The 16774-nt window shown below is 37.2% G+C and overlaps 1 protein-coding gene across 1 annotated transcript in view; it reads right to left on the minus strand.

Moving 5' to 3' along the window:
- Positions 1 to 16774, minus strand: part of MAP7D3 (MAP7 domain containing 3) — a 43250-nt gene that overhangs the window by 11997 nt on the left and 14479 nt on the right. The window contains exons 3-12 of the mRNA XM_068697413.1: positions 16593 to 16673; positions 15021 to 15184; positions 12078 to 12192; positions 11546 to 11578; positions 7060 to 7161; positions 4490 to 4588; positions 3970 to 4068; positions 2768 to 2893; positions 542 to 687; positions 50 to 180 (exon numbers count right to left, since the gene is read on the minus strand). Coding sequence (XP_068553514.1) covers positions 50 to 180; positions 542 to 687; positions 2768 to 2893; positions 3970 to 4068; positions 4490 to 4588; positions 7060 to 7161; positions 11546 to 11578; positions 12078 to 12192; positions 15021 to 15184; positions 16593 to 16673 — 1096 coding nt within the window. The remainder of the gene's footprint in view (positions 1 to 49; positions 181 to 541; positions 688 to 2767; positions 2894 to 3969; positions 4069 to 4489; positions 4589 to 7059; positions 7162 to 11545; positions 11579 to 12077; positions 12193 to 15020; positions 15185 to 16592; positions 16674 to 16774) is intronic.

Below are 16774 nucleotides of genomic sequence, written 5' to 3' on the forward strand. Positions count from 1 at the left end.
AAGCAGCCTTCATTTTGTTCTGAATAAGCTATTTAACCAGGACACATACCTAACTGTAGAAGGTGATGGAGGACGCTTCACCAAATTAGCAGGAGAAGGGGATCTTCTACGGGCAGACACGGATGGTGAGGGAGGGCGTCTTAACCCAGAACCTGGGGATGGTTTTTCCACCTCTGATTTCTAAGAAGATATGTAATAATAAAATAATGCTCACTCTAGGATACATTAAAGACAGGGTAGCTGCTACCACAACAAACATACAACTCCTCAAAAACATGAACTTCACATTTCCTTTATGTTCCAAAATACAGACCCAGTCATTATGTTACCTAAATGAAACTTTAGGAACCATAAGCAGAAAACAGCTTGCCATTAAGATACCAGAGAGACCAAGGATCATAAAATTTCAATTCTATTTCAATACTGTATTTTTGAAGCACGCACTATCAGACATCTCAATAACAAAGCACATAAACAAATCCTGAACTGTTCCAAACCCCCAGATTAATACAAACCTAATTCCTGTGGATTTTGAACAAACCTGGGTTGAATCTGGTGAACTTGCATCAGATGAAGGTACAGAGGGCTTCAATCTGTCGATGCTACGACTGCGCACGGGCACTTTAGGAGTTGGGACTGGGGAACTGATGGAACTGGCTGAAGCTGAACGAGGACAGAGGTGAGATTCTATAAAAGTTAGGAATTTGACAAGACAAAACAAGAACCAAGTGCACAGCATAGGAATAGGAGAAAAGAGGGAAAAAGAGAGAAAGAAAGATTGTGTGTGTTAGAAACCATACAGAGAAACATCACAGGAAGTGCACATTGCAATGGGTCATGGACACAGACACCACCACCACACGATTAGTACTTTGGAAGCAACAGCACTAAGAATAAAACCATTCTGAAAGCAGAGTCTGAAGTAGATAAAAATAAAATGCTTTTCCAAACATTGCCTGATTTTGCAATACACCAGTATTTCAGTCAAGATGCATCTCATCACAAATACTTCAGAACAGTTTTAATGGCTTAGCATGATTCTTTACAGATTCTTCATTCAAATTTTAAGTACATTCCCCCCATACTCATGGAGGAAAATTTCCTTCTGTTCACAACGTACTTGCAAAGCAGAATTACTTTAGGAATCTGAGCATTACTTCACAAACATTTCTTGTGAAATAAGCATTTATGCAACAGTATTTTATTCTACTTTGCCTCTCTAACCCCTTTATTACTATATATGTGCACCCTTTATCCACGTTAACAAATCGAAGTTAAGTGGTGTAAAATAAACATATAAGAGAGAGGAATCAACTGCTAAACTAAAATAGCTTTTCTACCTTAGGTGTCAATCTCTTCACAAATAATACAATATTGAAAGAAACTGTATCTTCTAATTACTACTTTAACTAAAATAATCATAGATGGACAAGCATACATATATGTAAAAATCTACTTCTGAAATGAGACAAGCGATTTTTCTAGAGTATGAATAAATTGTGACAGATGCCAGCACTTAATTTTGTAACTTTATGGAAAATACATTTTATTTTTATATTTGCAGCGTTTGTGGAAGGAGAACTGTATTCTGTTTGTGCTTAGTTTGTGCTAAAGCACAGGTAGGTATTTACCAAAAAGAAGAAAGTACTTCTAAGTAAAATGATAAGAATGTAAAAGTTATCTTTAATTCAGCAATAGTGAATAAGTCACATGCTGTCAGTAATGGTGAAAAAGATGGTATTTCCCCACGTGACATGATCTGAAATACTCATGATAAAATAAAAATGGCACACAGCTGTGCAAAAATATGACCACTGACTATGAACCAAAAATCTGATTACACAAGGGGAGCAGTGCAGAAATGTTACCATTAACAAGGACCAAGTTAAGTGGCATAAGATTAAAAAAAAAAAAAGATGGAAGAATACACTAAAGAAATGAGCAAAACTGGGAATGCAAGTTATGAAGTAAGAGAGGAGAAAGGACTCCACATTGGTTCCACACAAATATTTACCGGGGCATACTTAACACCAGTAATAAGACATGTGGAATGCAGCTAGGCCTTCCTTGCAACAGAATGTGATGTAGAGATTCTTTTGCTAGTACTACGCTGAGCCACTGTGTGAGCTTACCAGCTCAGTCTGGAGCAGTGTAAAATTACTTGGGCCAGACAGGGTTTCTCTACTATGTACTCTTTCTGGTATGCTACTACTCCTAGTCGTTCTGAGTGCAGCCAGCTCAGTGCTCCCTGCACTTAGGTTAAGACAACTCCTTTGCCATGTTTGTACAAGAGTTTCTCCCTCTAAAGAAATTTAGGCCTTGAACTTACTTCTTTCAGCCTCCTTTGAAATGATATATATATTTATTCTTCCCTTTTGTTAATTTCCTAGCACTGTTCTCTGACCAGTATTTCTCAGATTCATTTCAGTATACACTGAAATGCAGATCTCCAAGTCAGTTAAAAAACAAAAAAAAAAGGAAAAAAACAAAACAAGTATCAGAATTTTGGTTCTCCACAAACCAAGTAAACTGGCACTGTTTAAGTTTTAAACGCCAGTGTTTTTCTCTGGTTTTACTAAATAAACACGCAACATAGCATATGAATCAGTTGTCACTGACCAAAGAAAATATTGGATAAGTAATATTATACATAACCATACATTAACTGTCTGATCCAGACTGAAACACAGCAGTTAGCAACTATCATGTTAAGTTCTTGCTTGAAGAACGACTGCAAAAAACTTTCACTTTGCTGCCCTCCTGTTACCTGAGGGATCTTGTCCATCAGCCGATAATGTAGCAGCACTTTTACTCCTAGCTAAGGATGCCTGTGTAGGGGCGAGGAGGCGACTGATAACGCTACTGTCCAGAGGACTGACCTGGGAGCGGCGAGCTAAATGATGGGAACAAATCAAAAAGGATCCAACATGAAATCATATAATGAAAAAGACAAGCAGTACAAAGCAAAGGAGGTTTGTGAGCATTGTTGCAAATCATAGCAGTTTTAGAAGAAAAATACAAGTCATGGAGAGAGAAATCCAAACTAATAGCACAGAAAGATTAAACACTGCCATCTCTTATGCTGTACTTGTCCTCGGCTTGCTTAATAGCAATCAATTTAATACATGGAGACAGATGCATACAACAGGGATGAATGCTGAAGTCAGTCAAAATAGGAAAAATTTTGACGCAGCTCTTCAGAGCTATACACTCTACATTGCAAGAAAGGTTATTCTGATATAAACAGAAGACTTTCAAGCCAAAGTGAATGGTTATCATCAGGCATCATTTGCACAGACAAATGGATAGCATTCATCAATCTCTCAAACAGGAAAGATTCTGAAAAAGAATAATGCTTTTTCCACTGTTGGCAACAGCTGCTAAAAGGAAAGTTTCAGAATTGTTAAAGGGAAAAAAAGAGTTAGAAAAGTTGCTAGTCTTCTGCTTTAGAAAGAGTCCCTAGAAAAAAAAAGATATTTGTAACCTAGTGGGGAATACACAGAACAAAGGAGACTGAAGTGAAACCAGTTTCCTCCATCATTCACATGCAGAAAGTTTAGATGAGCAGCAGGAGCAGAGTTGCTATTAAACTGAATAGTGAAAGAGAGCTTAGAAAGCAAAAGTAAGATTTAACTAAGAAGTGAAAACATCACTAACATTTTTATCGTATCTTACACTTAATCCTACCAGCTTTCAAATACACCTCTCTCCTGAGCAGAGACTTTCTGCAATCTACTTAGAGCACAACCTAACAGAGTCAAATCCTTCTTACAGCATTTTTTTTTTTCTGCCCCAAGTTAGAAATTTAATCTTTACTATTTACAATTTTATCTTTACCACTGAATAACTAAAAAGCCCTTAAAAAGTCCTGGAGATTTAACAACCAAAGGAAACTAGTGAAGGTAAGCCTATCCAAACTTTACTGTGAATGTTTTTTAAAGGAAATATTCAGCTTTATGAAACAACCACCTGTTTTTTCTTCCTTTTTCACTTTTTCTAGTTCAGGAGAGGAATGGGGTTTACTACTCATTCTATTCAAAGATGTGCTCCTCTTCTTTTCTGTTCCTCCTAGAGACCAAGCGTAAGGAAGATTATTTTTAACATAGTATTTATATATATATGATTTTCTAAATTGTCATTCTCATGCTTTGCTTTTGCCAAGAAATCAGCTGAAAACACCGACCTAAAAGTTATGAACCAGTAGTTTCTTGTAAGTGAAATGGTTTGGCTAGCATTTGTCTATTCTGCCCCTCCAGCCCCCCACCTCCTCCACCCCTTCCACTTTTTAAAGTCTGTTTTTTAGGAAATCACCTAATATCTGGCACTGGAATGTGCATAACAATATTTACACCACAGTGCATAGACCACATCTACAGCAGTGAATGCATGAGTAAAAACCCAGATAATGAACCTGGGATGTGGTTTAAAGTCAATTTCAAATACCCCGTCTACCGTCTCCCAATTCTCAAAATGAACTTGTTTCTAGCACCTTTCTGTTCCACCTGTGAACCTTTGAGTGCTGACTGCTGAGAATGTACAGGAACTTTGTTATTCAGCCTGTTTAATGAGGCACTTCGCTTTGTGGTACCTGGAAGTGAAAGCGCATGGATTAATTTTGTTGAAAAGCCTAAAAGGTCCCCTCCAACACCAGCCCCACTTCCCTTATATACAGAATTGCAATTAAGTTACTTCCTAGTATAGATCCTTCACAAGCAGGAAAATTGGAATAGGGAAGAATCACTCCATATATGTATATATCTTATACTCCTGTACATTGCTTATCACAGAGACATAATGCCAATCTTAACAGACCTTGTTTGAGCTACTGACGTCATCTTTGCAGGCCTTTCTGAATAAATAATTTTAAAAGGCCTCTGCTCACATTCTGAATGAGTAAGAGACAGAAACAAAGTGTACAGCTCAGAATTAACACAGCTGAAGAAATACTCCACTGATCCAGAAACAAGTTCCTTTCTCTCATTTATGCATTCTGCTCCTTCACCTTCCCAGACACATACATGCGGCAGAAGCAATCTGGTCAATGTTGTGACCATATTTTCCTCTACGATTTGAATTTTGTCATCATTCACCAAACAGGCATTTCTTCTTGAGCACCAGACCAGGAGCAATTGTTCTAACTTGCTGTGGTGATCTAAATCTGTCAGTAAGTCACCCTCTGCATCCAGCTAATCCAAGAAGTCACAAGTCCTATCCAAATTTTTTCCATTTCAAACCACCAGAGATTTTATTCTCCAATGCATACAAAGATTCACAAAGGATTTCACAGTAGACAGTAAGTTTGAAAGCAATCCCAATTAGCTGATAATTACTGACTTCCTTTGTTAGATGCTTTATTTCTACTCTACAGCCCTGTTTCTGACTCATACCCGGGCTGAACCCTGCAGACACATTATACATAAATATCATTTCAGATCACAAGCAGTCTCCAGTGACTCAGACAGACTGCCCCTGCAGCTATGCCAGCGTAGATATATTCACCAATTCCCCTACCAGGCAAACAGTGCATGAATACAAGTTTTTCTGCTGTATCACCTTCCAACCTGAACCAGCAAAAATACTGTTAGCCATGTCCATGTTAGAGATTTTTCTAGCACAGCTAATTTGATCAAATGTTGTAAGACTGACAGAACGCTTCAGTGTAGACCTAACTGTTTATATTAAACAGCTCTTGGCTTATTAATACTTATCATTACCTTGGGAAGAAACATTTCTGTTACAGGCAGGCTCCTATGAAACACAGAAGAGATTCCCACAAGGAAGTCTCATGCTAAAACAAGCTGGTATGTAATAATACAAATCTTTATTTTTCTTAACAAGTAGATTAGTACAATTCTTTTTTTTTTTTTTAATTAAATAATTAATTTCTTTTTAATTGAAGAAGGCAGATCATTAGGATTTTAAGAATGACCTTGATGTTATGTTCTGGAAGGTCTGTTTCACATTTCCTTGATACAGGTAGTGTACACATATTGGGATGGGGCAGAAGGGAGGAGGAAGTGAGAAGAGTGAAACATTTAAGCCTGTCAGAATTAAAAGAACAGAGATCTATCCCATCCCTCTAGGTCTCTGTTAAAACTAGTAAAGTGATGCACATTTTAAATGCGACACACTGCAGCCAGGAACTTTATCGAACCTACATTCGAAATCAAAAATGAGATTGGAAGCCACAGAAATTATAGAGGATCTTGAGAGCACAAACACACTCAGAAACCCTTTAAAAATAAAATTACAGGAATAGCTATCTTGTAGTCCACTTGTATTTCTTGACAATCATTAACACAGTAAGATAGACATCAGAATGCTTGGAAGCAGTGGTGTGTACTAACAGTTTGAGAAATGCATAATTTGTGTAACAGAATCAAACTTACATGTCTTTATTGGGCTAGAAAATGACAGTGCTACAGTCTATAGCTACAATCATACTAGAACCTCAGGTTAAAACAAAACAACCTCCTCCCATCCAAAAATCTCCCAGAAGTGTCAAGAGTTTTTTATGTATTCTTTTCTATTGGGTTAAGGCAGAATTCTAAGATTAAAAAGAAAGTGTCTATTGAGTACAGGACCTGCACAAAAGAAAGATGCCAAAACTATGTTGATTTTTTCCTCCCCACAGGCAAGCAAATGACTAAATCTGTCTAACAAAATTTAAACTTTACTTTTGTACTATTTGTAGTTTGCTGAAATTTTAGGATGTGATTTAAGGCATGCAACCCCCTGAAGATGATGGGAAATGATTTATGAATCAATCATTCACCAAGATTTGACTTCAGTAAAATGATTACAGAAATAAAAATAGTAATAATAAAAAAGACAGTAATCTTTACCGTTACTCTTCTCCTCTAATAGAGATCACATCAACTGGGTCAAAGCCCTGAACAGTCAAGCTGGATTAACAAATTGCATGAAATGCATTTGAGATCAAAATATGAAGTGAATTACACATCAAAGGAGGAAGAGGAGTATCATTTGTCCTCATGTCTCCTCCCCAAATAACAATTAAGCAGTATACCTGCTACCAGCAGGAACACAAACACTTACTTCGATCAGAAGCATTTAAAAGTGCTGCAGATGATGATAAACGTTTATTCATGACAGCTTCTGTTTGTTTGAGGTTTGCAGTGGAGGTGGACCGCTTGCTGGCTGTGTAAAGAAGTGGTTATTTTAGAATTCACCTTCATACCTGCAGAGGAACCTTTCATGTTTTCCTTAGAGACAACTTTGGAAGTATTGCATCCTGAAAGCTACCTCAAGTTTTGTTTAATGAGAAACAAATGTGTTATTGTTGTTGTTTGTTTGTTTTCCTTTGATTGTACTTGATACAATTAATACCAGTTGTAACATGCAGAGGGAAGGCGTTCAGTTTTAGTACAGTAAAGCATAGATTTTAAGCATGTGTATGCAAACAAGTGATTTTTAAACCCTCTGCTCCTAACAAATGAAGACCAAGGCTACTGAGACTGTGTGTTGTTACTAGACTGGCAAGACAGAGAAAGTAACAACAAAACCTGAATAACAGTAATTTCCTTCTTTGTAACTTCCACTCAGGTATCTCAAAACAGTTATTCATTCGCTAGTTAAGAAAAACAAACCAAAATAAATGCTTCTGGAATTATAAAACCAAGTCCTGAAGAAAGTCAAGAAAGCATTCTTATTTCTGATTATTTCTGAAGGGCTGTTTTATTTCAGAAATTTCTTTTTTTTTTTTTTTTTTTTTTTTCCCTAAAAGTTATTCCTTAAGTTCATGTTTCCAACCAGCTTTCCTACTCTTCTGAAACAACTACACCTTGAGACATTAATTAATTCTTCTATATGAGTATACAAACACACACACAAAATCACAACTCATACTGCAAAATTTTAAGTTTACCACAAGCCAGATAAAGACCTGCTTTTTAATTTCAAATAATGTTCTTTCAGGATGAACACTACTCCAAAGCGTGAAAGCCCTGAAAAAGCATGGATCTATTGCTATGGAAACTCAGTAAGTAGAATACGATAACGTATGTAAAGCATTACGGACTAGCATAATAAACACCAAAAGTTCTGTACTTCTAACACAAATAGTTGATTGTGCTGGTACATTGGACTGCAAAGACGATTAATACAAACTCATCAGCGCATACGAAACGCGAAAGGAAAAAGCAGCACTACTCACCACAGGGGCAGCTTCTTTTCCCTTTGGCTAGTGTGCTGTAGCAGCTCCTTACAGCAAGAGCCAGGGCACAAGCTGTTCCTATGGACACCCCTACCTCTACTTTTGATTCATGTACCCAACCCAGACTTCCTAAAGCACCACGAGCTAAGGGTCTCCCTCTCAAAGCAGCAAATGTGAACCCATGTGAAGTGGAACACACCTTCTGAAGCTGAATCTAAAGAAATAGAAAGCTGTTGTCACAGTGAATTAAAAGGAAAGTCTCCATGGGGTAAGAGAAAGGGGAATTTAGTCAATCTAGTTAAGAAACAAAATCTGAGCTTAGATGATACTTTCTTAACGTGACAAAAATGGTATTTTTTGAATGAAGCCTGAGTACTCTGATAACTAAAACAGCCTTGCAAGAGTTCATACACAAAAAACAGGAACTTGTAATTTTTGTATTTGGGTCTTTCCAAAGGGAAACACTCCCCTCTAGTGGCTGATTTGAAAAACAACAAACAAACAACAACAAAAAAACCACTCAGTTCCTGCCTTAATTTAAGCACACGCTAGTCAAATGCCTAACATCATGGAGATACTTTATATAAATTTCTCTTTGTTCAAATTAAGACTTCAGCACCTACATGAATTATGAGCTTTAGTCAATCACCTACCAAGACCCAGAGGGCTGAAAATTAAATCTTGCCTTGAGAAAAATTACACTATGCAAAATACCTCTTTTTCAGCAAGTTTACAGGTTCTGAAGGTGGACTGTGCTGTTTAGTAGAGACAAGTGCTGAAACTGCTGCTAGACGACTAGAAAGAAAAATGTACAGTCTATACATGACTGTTCAGATAAAAAAACAGTTGACACCTTGACTGGAAAAAATCAAATTGGTAAAGCATACTCACACAGATATTTGAATTTTCCTATTTACAAAAAAGTTTACTTTGCGCTAATTGCCTAAAATTGTTAGAACTCAATGCTTTTTTGATCAATACATTTGAAAATATATGATCAGATGGCCTCATATTTTCCCCTACCTCAAGCACAAGATTGCTTCTGAAAACCTCAAAGTTTTGGACAGATTGCTATTAAACGAAACAACTTTAGAAGACAGACATAATTTTCTCAAGTAAGTTAGCCTGGTAACATGTAAATACTTCTGTACTTTGATGGGAAAGCTAAATTATTTGCAACAAGGGACTTGAACTGGAAAAAGCATATAGTATAATTCATGAGGTGCCAAACATCTGGTTTTTTTAATGGTATGGAAAAAAAAATTAGCAACAAAGCCAAAGAAAGAACATGATGACTATGCATCAAGGTTGGCAATGTAGGAAGGAGCTATGGAACATGGTACCTTACAAATATCAGAGAGAGCAGCTCTCAACCCTAGCTTCCAGCCAAGTTTCACTGAGAGACAGAGGGTGCTGGAGCACTGCCTATCTGGGGTCGCATAAAATTAGGCTAAATAAAATAAAATTATCTGTTTTGTAGCTCCTTCCGAGTTTGTACGAGGACACAGAATCTATTTAGAAAGGGGAAAGTCTTGCAACCCACTTTTTATTCTAATAGCACAAGTCTCCACTTCAAGTGCACCTGAATGTCTACTTTTGCTTAGCAGTCATCACTAAACCTCCCTCATTTATAAGGACTCTGTCATCAGGGATGCTTTACTACACAGCCTTGCCATTTTTCTTGGTAGACCCACAGCCTGCATGTTTCATCTTAGCACTGACAGCAATGTCATTAACGCAACATTAGACTCTAGGGTTGTCATCAATTTTTAAATTTCAGACCATCAGCGGGGTATTTGGTGCAGTCTCAATTAATCACATTCTGTACATTAATACGGAATGCCTGATGGCTGGTGAAATGTTCAGTTACATAGGGTTTACTTTCAAGAGCATGCTATCTCCATCACACACAAACACTGCTTTACCAGTCAACATTCCTAAATATTACCACTGGCATATCTGGTTCATGGAAGGACATGACTGATTTCTTATTTTTGTTGCACAGCAACACAAAAGACAAGAAAGCATATAAAATAAAGAATATTTGAAATCTGCCCCACAGTGTTTTTCATTTCAAGAAATGGAGATGGAGACTTTAATCCCAAATCTGCCACAGAAATTGATGATGGAAAAATACCCTATAGAAATTTGCTTTAGACATGCTGTCAGAGCAGGTGCATTACTCAGACACAATGATGTAATGCAGCAGAGCTCATTCCAAGCTCTAAAAGTAATTGTTTTCTTTCCAGCAATTATATAAATATAAGGTGAAAGGGATCAAATAAAGATTATTTTACTTGAAAGCTTGCTGGATTTATCCACCCTATGTTTTCTGTAGATCACCCGTTTAACAGGTAAACGAATACAGTGAAAGTGGCTAATTTTGAAGAAAATTAGGGATTCATGCTGTGCAGAGAAAGGGATGAGAGAAGTTTAAATAAAATACATATGCTTCTGCTATGTTGCCAGAATAAGGCACAGTAGTTAAATCATGCTCACTCAGACTTTCATTGCATTTGCAAGTCTCATTGTCAGGATTACAAGACAGCTGTGTTGAATTAGTAATGCTGTGAGCATGCACAGATTTTCAGAATTCAGATTTAGCTGGGTCTCAGCTGAGAGCTGTTGTCTTAAACTACCTACAAGAAATAATTTTACTTATTAAACATACAGACTTCACAAATATATCAGCGATCCAAAACGTTTCTGTGAATGGCTCACTCTGTACACTGGCAAATACCAGAACTACGATCAAAATACGTTAAATATATAGAATTACATTTAGACAATAAGACATCTAGTTTTGCAAAGCCCTACGTGGAAAAAGAATCAAAGTGCACATAGGAGCCATTCCCTTTAAAAAAAAATTACCAAAATCATTTGATTTTACAAGTACTTTCAATTGCTCATTAAAAAAAATAAAAAAAGAAACCACAAAACAAAAAATAAACCAACCCCACACTTTTTGCAAAGTAGGAGACAATGAAAGGGTTCAAAATGTCCATTTTTGAAAAAAAGCTGACTACTGAGTTAATTTATTTCCAAATACAATCCTCTAAGAATTTCTCTTCTTCTCTTCCCATGCTGTATCTAATCATCTTTAAAAACCCAAATGCACATATCCTTTTCCTCAAAATTCCCTCAGGATGCCACAACTAAAGCTATAGTTTAATTAGCTGGGAGGGATAGTTAAAAATGTAGAGGACTGCTTTCCACTTAGGGATCACGTTTGTTGCATAGCTGGCCAAGATCCAGGAGAAGATCTATACGGAGATGTTTTTTCTTAGTTTTAGAGAAACAAGAACTCAAGTTTAAATGATTAGTAGTGAGTGTAAAACAAAAGAAAAAGAAAATTTTAGAAATCAATACCACCAGTTCCAACTTCATCTGTGGTCTGTTGCTCTGTGGAAGAAGAAGGTTTGTAAGTTACAAGGTCAAATAATAAACAATGTTAAGTCAAGCAAAAAAAATGGGGATTATCATGATTATTTCTATCATAAGTACTTTCAAACATGCTTTAAACAAACACTTAAAAATTAACATTCAAGCTGACAAAAAAAAAAAAGCCACTACTTAAAACAAAAGTCGAAATACACCCAGTACAATTCCAGCAATTCAGAAGATAAGCTGAATTGAAGAGTTTTTGGCTTTACTTTATTGCTGGACAATAACCAATTTAAAGTTACTTATTGGCAGAGGCCTTCCAGCTGGGCAGTACATGAAAAGATCTCTCCCAGTGCACCATTCCAGGACACGTACAGACAGGAATCTTTCCCCCCAAACCTACCTGTGGATCCTGTTATAAGATCCAACATAGGAAAGGATGCCCAGGTCTCTATGAATAGCACTACACCTGCCAGTGTTCACGCATATTAGCCATGCTAGAAAAGGTGTTACTTACCTGTTTTGCTCTCTGAATCTGGCGTTACAGACCCTCCCCAGGACCATCTCTTTTGTCGTGTTTCCAGTCGCTGACTCCGTTCCAAGGTACGATGCATAGCTGCTTCATATCGCTCCTATTATTAAACAACACCACTATGAAGGTATGTAACTATAAACCACAGCTATGCTAGAAGACAAAATACAGATTTTTTTCCAGCAAGATTTAAAATGTTTTATTTTGTTGCAAAAACCGTCACACAAAAATGTTAATGACAATTAATAGTTTTGAAATTGTAAACATGATTAGACTAGTGACAGCACAGGTAACCTATTTTACTCTTTACTTAAAATAGCCATCAGGTTTCCTATTCAGTAAACAGTACTACTTATTTTCTAAATAGGGATGAAGCCCAAACTGAGCAAAAATAATTGCTTATTCTTTACACTATTTATATTCTCCAGTTATTTCTAAGAGGTGCTTGAAATTCTCCATTATAAAATACCAAGTGTAACTATAAGGTTGTTTGTATTGTCAGAGAACTATATGAACACTGATCCAAGTATTAACAGATACTGACATCAATAGATACACAATGAAACCAGCCATTGCAAGATATGAAAGCAAAAAATCTGCAAAAAAGATTAATCAGCTCTAGACTAGAGCGATCGCTGCTGACAGGATGAGGAGTACCGAACAAAGCTTTCTTCTGTATCCAGGACTAAGAACTGCTAACGTGGGAACTTCATCTATTGTGCACAAAGACAAAATGTAATCATGCTAGACCATTTCTTCTCCATAATCAGCCAGGTTTCCATCCACGTGTCAACAACAGATTTCTTTTCTGGAACAGTCATATCCCAAGCGATCTCTTGATGCAGTATTTACTGCCGACACATTAGAGTAAGATGCCAAGGGGACTTATTATCCAAATGTTCCTCCCTCCTGAGGACGTAAGACTTTCACTTTCTTTCAACACCGTTTCACAATACAAACCGACACAGTCACAGTGTAAAACAGACAAAGTAAACTTAGAAGGAAGGAGGAAAGGAAGGAAGGAAAGCAGCATTCCATATACTGACAAAAGATAAAATGAAAAGTTTTTTTTTGAAATATAAAGCTTAGTTGTTGCCCCTCATCCCTTGTTAAACAAAGCTGAATTAGAGTTTACCTAACATGCCTAAGCATCTAGTCTTTATGTAATCTGTAGATGAGAAGGTATTTGCAGTGTGGTAATTCTTGAAAGTCATAGTTAAAGACTTTGCTTTATAAACAATGGAAAATCAGTTATCAACTCAATACATCAACATAATCAGTTGCACAGCTGTACAGAATAATTGAGTAATTGTTCTAAGACAGGTATCTCAACGGTACCATTGCTAATTGTCTTCAAGACTGGCTTACACAGAGAACCACTTATTTTTCCACATTGCTCGCTATTGTGTTTCTTCCTCTGCATTATCCAAGGAAGGCGATTAACTAAATGAGACTTGGCTAAAGAACCTTACAAGCACGTGGCAGACTATGTATTTTTGATGCACTTCTATCTGCTAAATTACAAGAGAAGATGGTATCTTGCTGGCAAATAATGCCTTAAGATAGCTTCTTTAGAAGCAGTTTTTTTCAGGTGTGGGAGTCCAAAAGTCAAGATCTGTTTTCCTTTTCTGGTTGAAAGCAAGGTTTACAGGTCAAGTGCACACTATTTTCCTACCTCCCTGATTCTTCACAGATCTCTCTCTTTGTCTTCCTCCAGGGACCAATTAAAAGACAAGGTTAACATCAATCAAAAACCCATCGGCTAGTCCCTTCACCACTCACCACAGTGGCTACTGAAAACATACCTATCATCCTCTAAGTTTCATGAATAAACATACTGTATGCTTAGGGGCAGCACCTCTTGAAGCATAAGGGATGTTTTATGCTTAAAGTAGTTGCCTGAAGAGATAATACCACACTGGACTCCAGTCAAGCCCACCCCAAACATTTCTGCTTGTTCTTCAGCAATGTGAATTATTCCATGAAGTTCAAACGGAATATCCATCTGAACACACCCAGAAGCTGATTATAGATAATAAAACATCAGTGTAGAATACTGCCAGTCAAAAAAAAAGAAAAATGAGACCTATTCCTCGAACAGTATGACAATAGCTGAACTTTCCAAGGGGACATCCAGCCAGGCTTACATCCTCCTCACCAACCAGCAAGCTCTTACAGTTAGCTTATGAAAGCATGTGTGTGTGTTATGCTTTTACTGCTTACACTGCTTCTGTAAATCAACCCTTTCATAACTTGCAACACATTTAACATGCATCAGCAGATCAACTTGTCAAAGGGGATGGCACATAGTAACGTATTTATTTCTGTTCTCTGCTTCTATGAAGCCAGCAACATGCTCCACAAGTCAAATACTGCTCTGCTACTCCATGTGCAATCAAAGCAAAAGCAAAGGGACAGGCAATTAAGAACAGCTGATACAAAGTGCAAAGCAGTAAATAAGTACATAGGTAACATCAATTGCACAACATATGGTAACAAATTATAATTTAGGAGAACTGAAAGAATGTGAGACTCATTGGCCACAGCTGGGCTCCCAGAAAGCAAGACACAGAGCCGAAAAAAGTTTAAAACCTGTCACCCATGCTAATTCACAAATGGGATCTATTAAGTGCACCAAAAAGAAGCAACACATTTAGGAATATAGAGGTTTGTTTGTTTTTGTGAATGTCAAAAATAATCACTGGTCAAACAGCAAACACAGCTTCCAAAGTCCAGAGTTCCTCAGCTATAGTTAAAACTAGTCCAGGGATGGGGATGGAGGACATGTCCACTGTACAGATGTGTAAAATGTTTTTACGTTCCAACACACACAGCATTCCCATGACTTTCTATTTTTCATCATTCAGAGCATGGTAAGAACATAATGTAGGAGCTCCTATACAACTACAGAACTTCAAGACACAGTACCTTTTCCTCTTCTATTTTCTGTTTTCTTTTTTCCTCTACTGCTGCCCTCCGTTGTTCCTCTTTCTGCTTTTGTTCTTTTAGCTTTCTCTGCCTTTCTTCTAACTGTTTTTCATACTGAAGTTTTGCTTTTCTCTCCTTTTCAAGGATTTGTGTTTCTTTGGCAGCTGTAAATTTTTAAGAGAAAACTGAAATCAAACTTAACTATTCATTGATATTACAACATGGATTACAGGCAAAACTACCAAGCAAAATTATCACCCCTTCAAACTACAACACATAGCAAGATTAGCTAGCAGTGCTGGATGACACTTCACATGATGACTGAGATGTCTAATTCTGTCCCCAGGATAGCAATGAATTCGAACCTTTTCTGCCATTACACTTTACTGTCTAGACAGGAATGCCAGGATATGTATATACACACTTTCCTTGCCATCATAATAGTCTTAATAAGTAAGTAGTAAGTTGAGTATCAAAGGGTGGAATTTTCTATGTTGCAATTCTCAGTTTTTTAGAATTAAACATATATGGAAAAGATGTAAAGCATTGGGCAACAACACAGGAAAACGCTGTAGATACTTTATCTGAGTTCAAATAGTTATGTCACTGTTCTCCACAGCCTCCACCTAGATACAGCTGTGCAGAGTTTAACAAGCTTCACCTCCTCTGACAAAAATCTAGCGCCTGAATACACAGTAGAGGTAGTTTCTGTGGCTAGACAGATGAAATGATCTTAGAGACCAGATAATTATATTAACAACACATTGGCATTATCTACGTACAAAGCCCCAAAAATACTTCTGAATTTACGTACATCCCAGTCCTGTTCTCTCTTCATGTTAGGAAGAGACGATCATTCCTGTTTTGTGTGTCTTTGATCACACATTAAGCAACACAGACATGCAGGCCAGAGTAAGACACTGCTTCTCACCAGCTGGGAGACCGAGAACAAGGACTGCAGGGCATACCGTGACCCTTTCATCTCTTGCTTCACATATATAAACTCAGATTCACATCACAAACAGCATAAAGCTGGGCAAGAGTTTTATACTCTTCTCTAAGTCTCAGATTCTTAGCTAAAATAAAGCATATACTGCTGACACTTAAATCCAGGAGCCTTTTCAGCATGCTAGGAAACAAGAGAAGCAGTATTTGAGGCAATCAAGCCATTCAACTAGCTAAGTCCTTTTTGGTTTTCTCTGAATCAGTGTTTCTCAAACCTCAGTCTTCAGGGTTACAGGAAGAAGCTCTAAGATAAAGGTTATCATTTCAGAAATGTTTTTGCTGAGGTTTCCAACAAGAAGTTGAGTCTATTTGCCTGGTGGTCCCTCAGAACTGGAAGGACAGAAGCAATATACAGTTTCAAGAAGCCAAAAATCTCTGTAATATTTTCCTCTCAACTCTAATTTTTCTCCAGGTTCACAGATGGTCACTGAAGCAAGACCAAGGACAGCCCTGGTTGGTGGTCTCCAGCAAGCTGAAAAAAGTGACTAAAAGAGGAGTAAGAGCATAAGCTATTCTTTTACCACAAAGATTTTCAGAAATTATATTTCAAATGGAACAAGAAAATACCATGTTGCTTTTCCCGCTCTTCTCTACGCTCCCTGGCTAGTCTTTGCCTTTCTTCTGTTCTTAGAGTAGAACCATCTATCACTGTCAAAAGAAAAAGTGAAGACATGTAATTGTCAGTTATTTTGAACATTTAAATCTAAATAAAGTAGTCGTAAAGTCTTTCCTACTGACAGGATTATGGA

The sequence above is a fragment of the Anas acuta genome, chromosome 13 (genome assembly GCF_963932015.1).
Source record: "Anas acuta chromosome 13, bAnaAcu1.1, whole genome shotgun sequence".
NCBI classification, from domain to species: domain Eukaryota; kingdom Metazoa; phylum Chordata; class Aves; order Anseriformes; family Anatidae; genus Anas; species Anas acuta.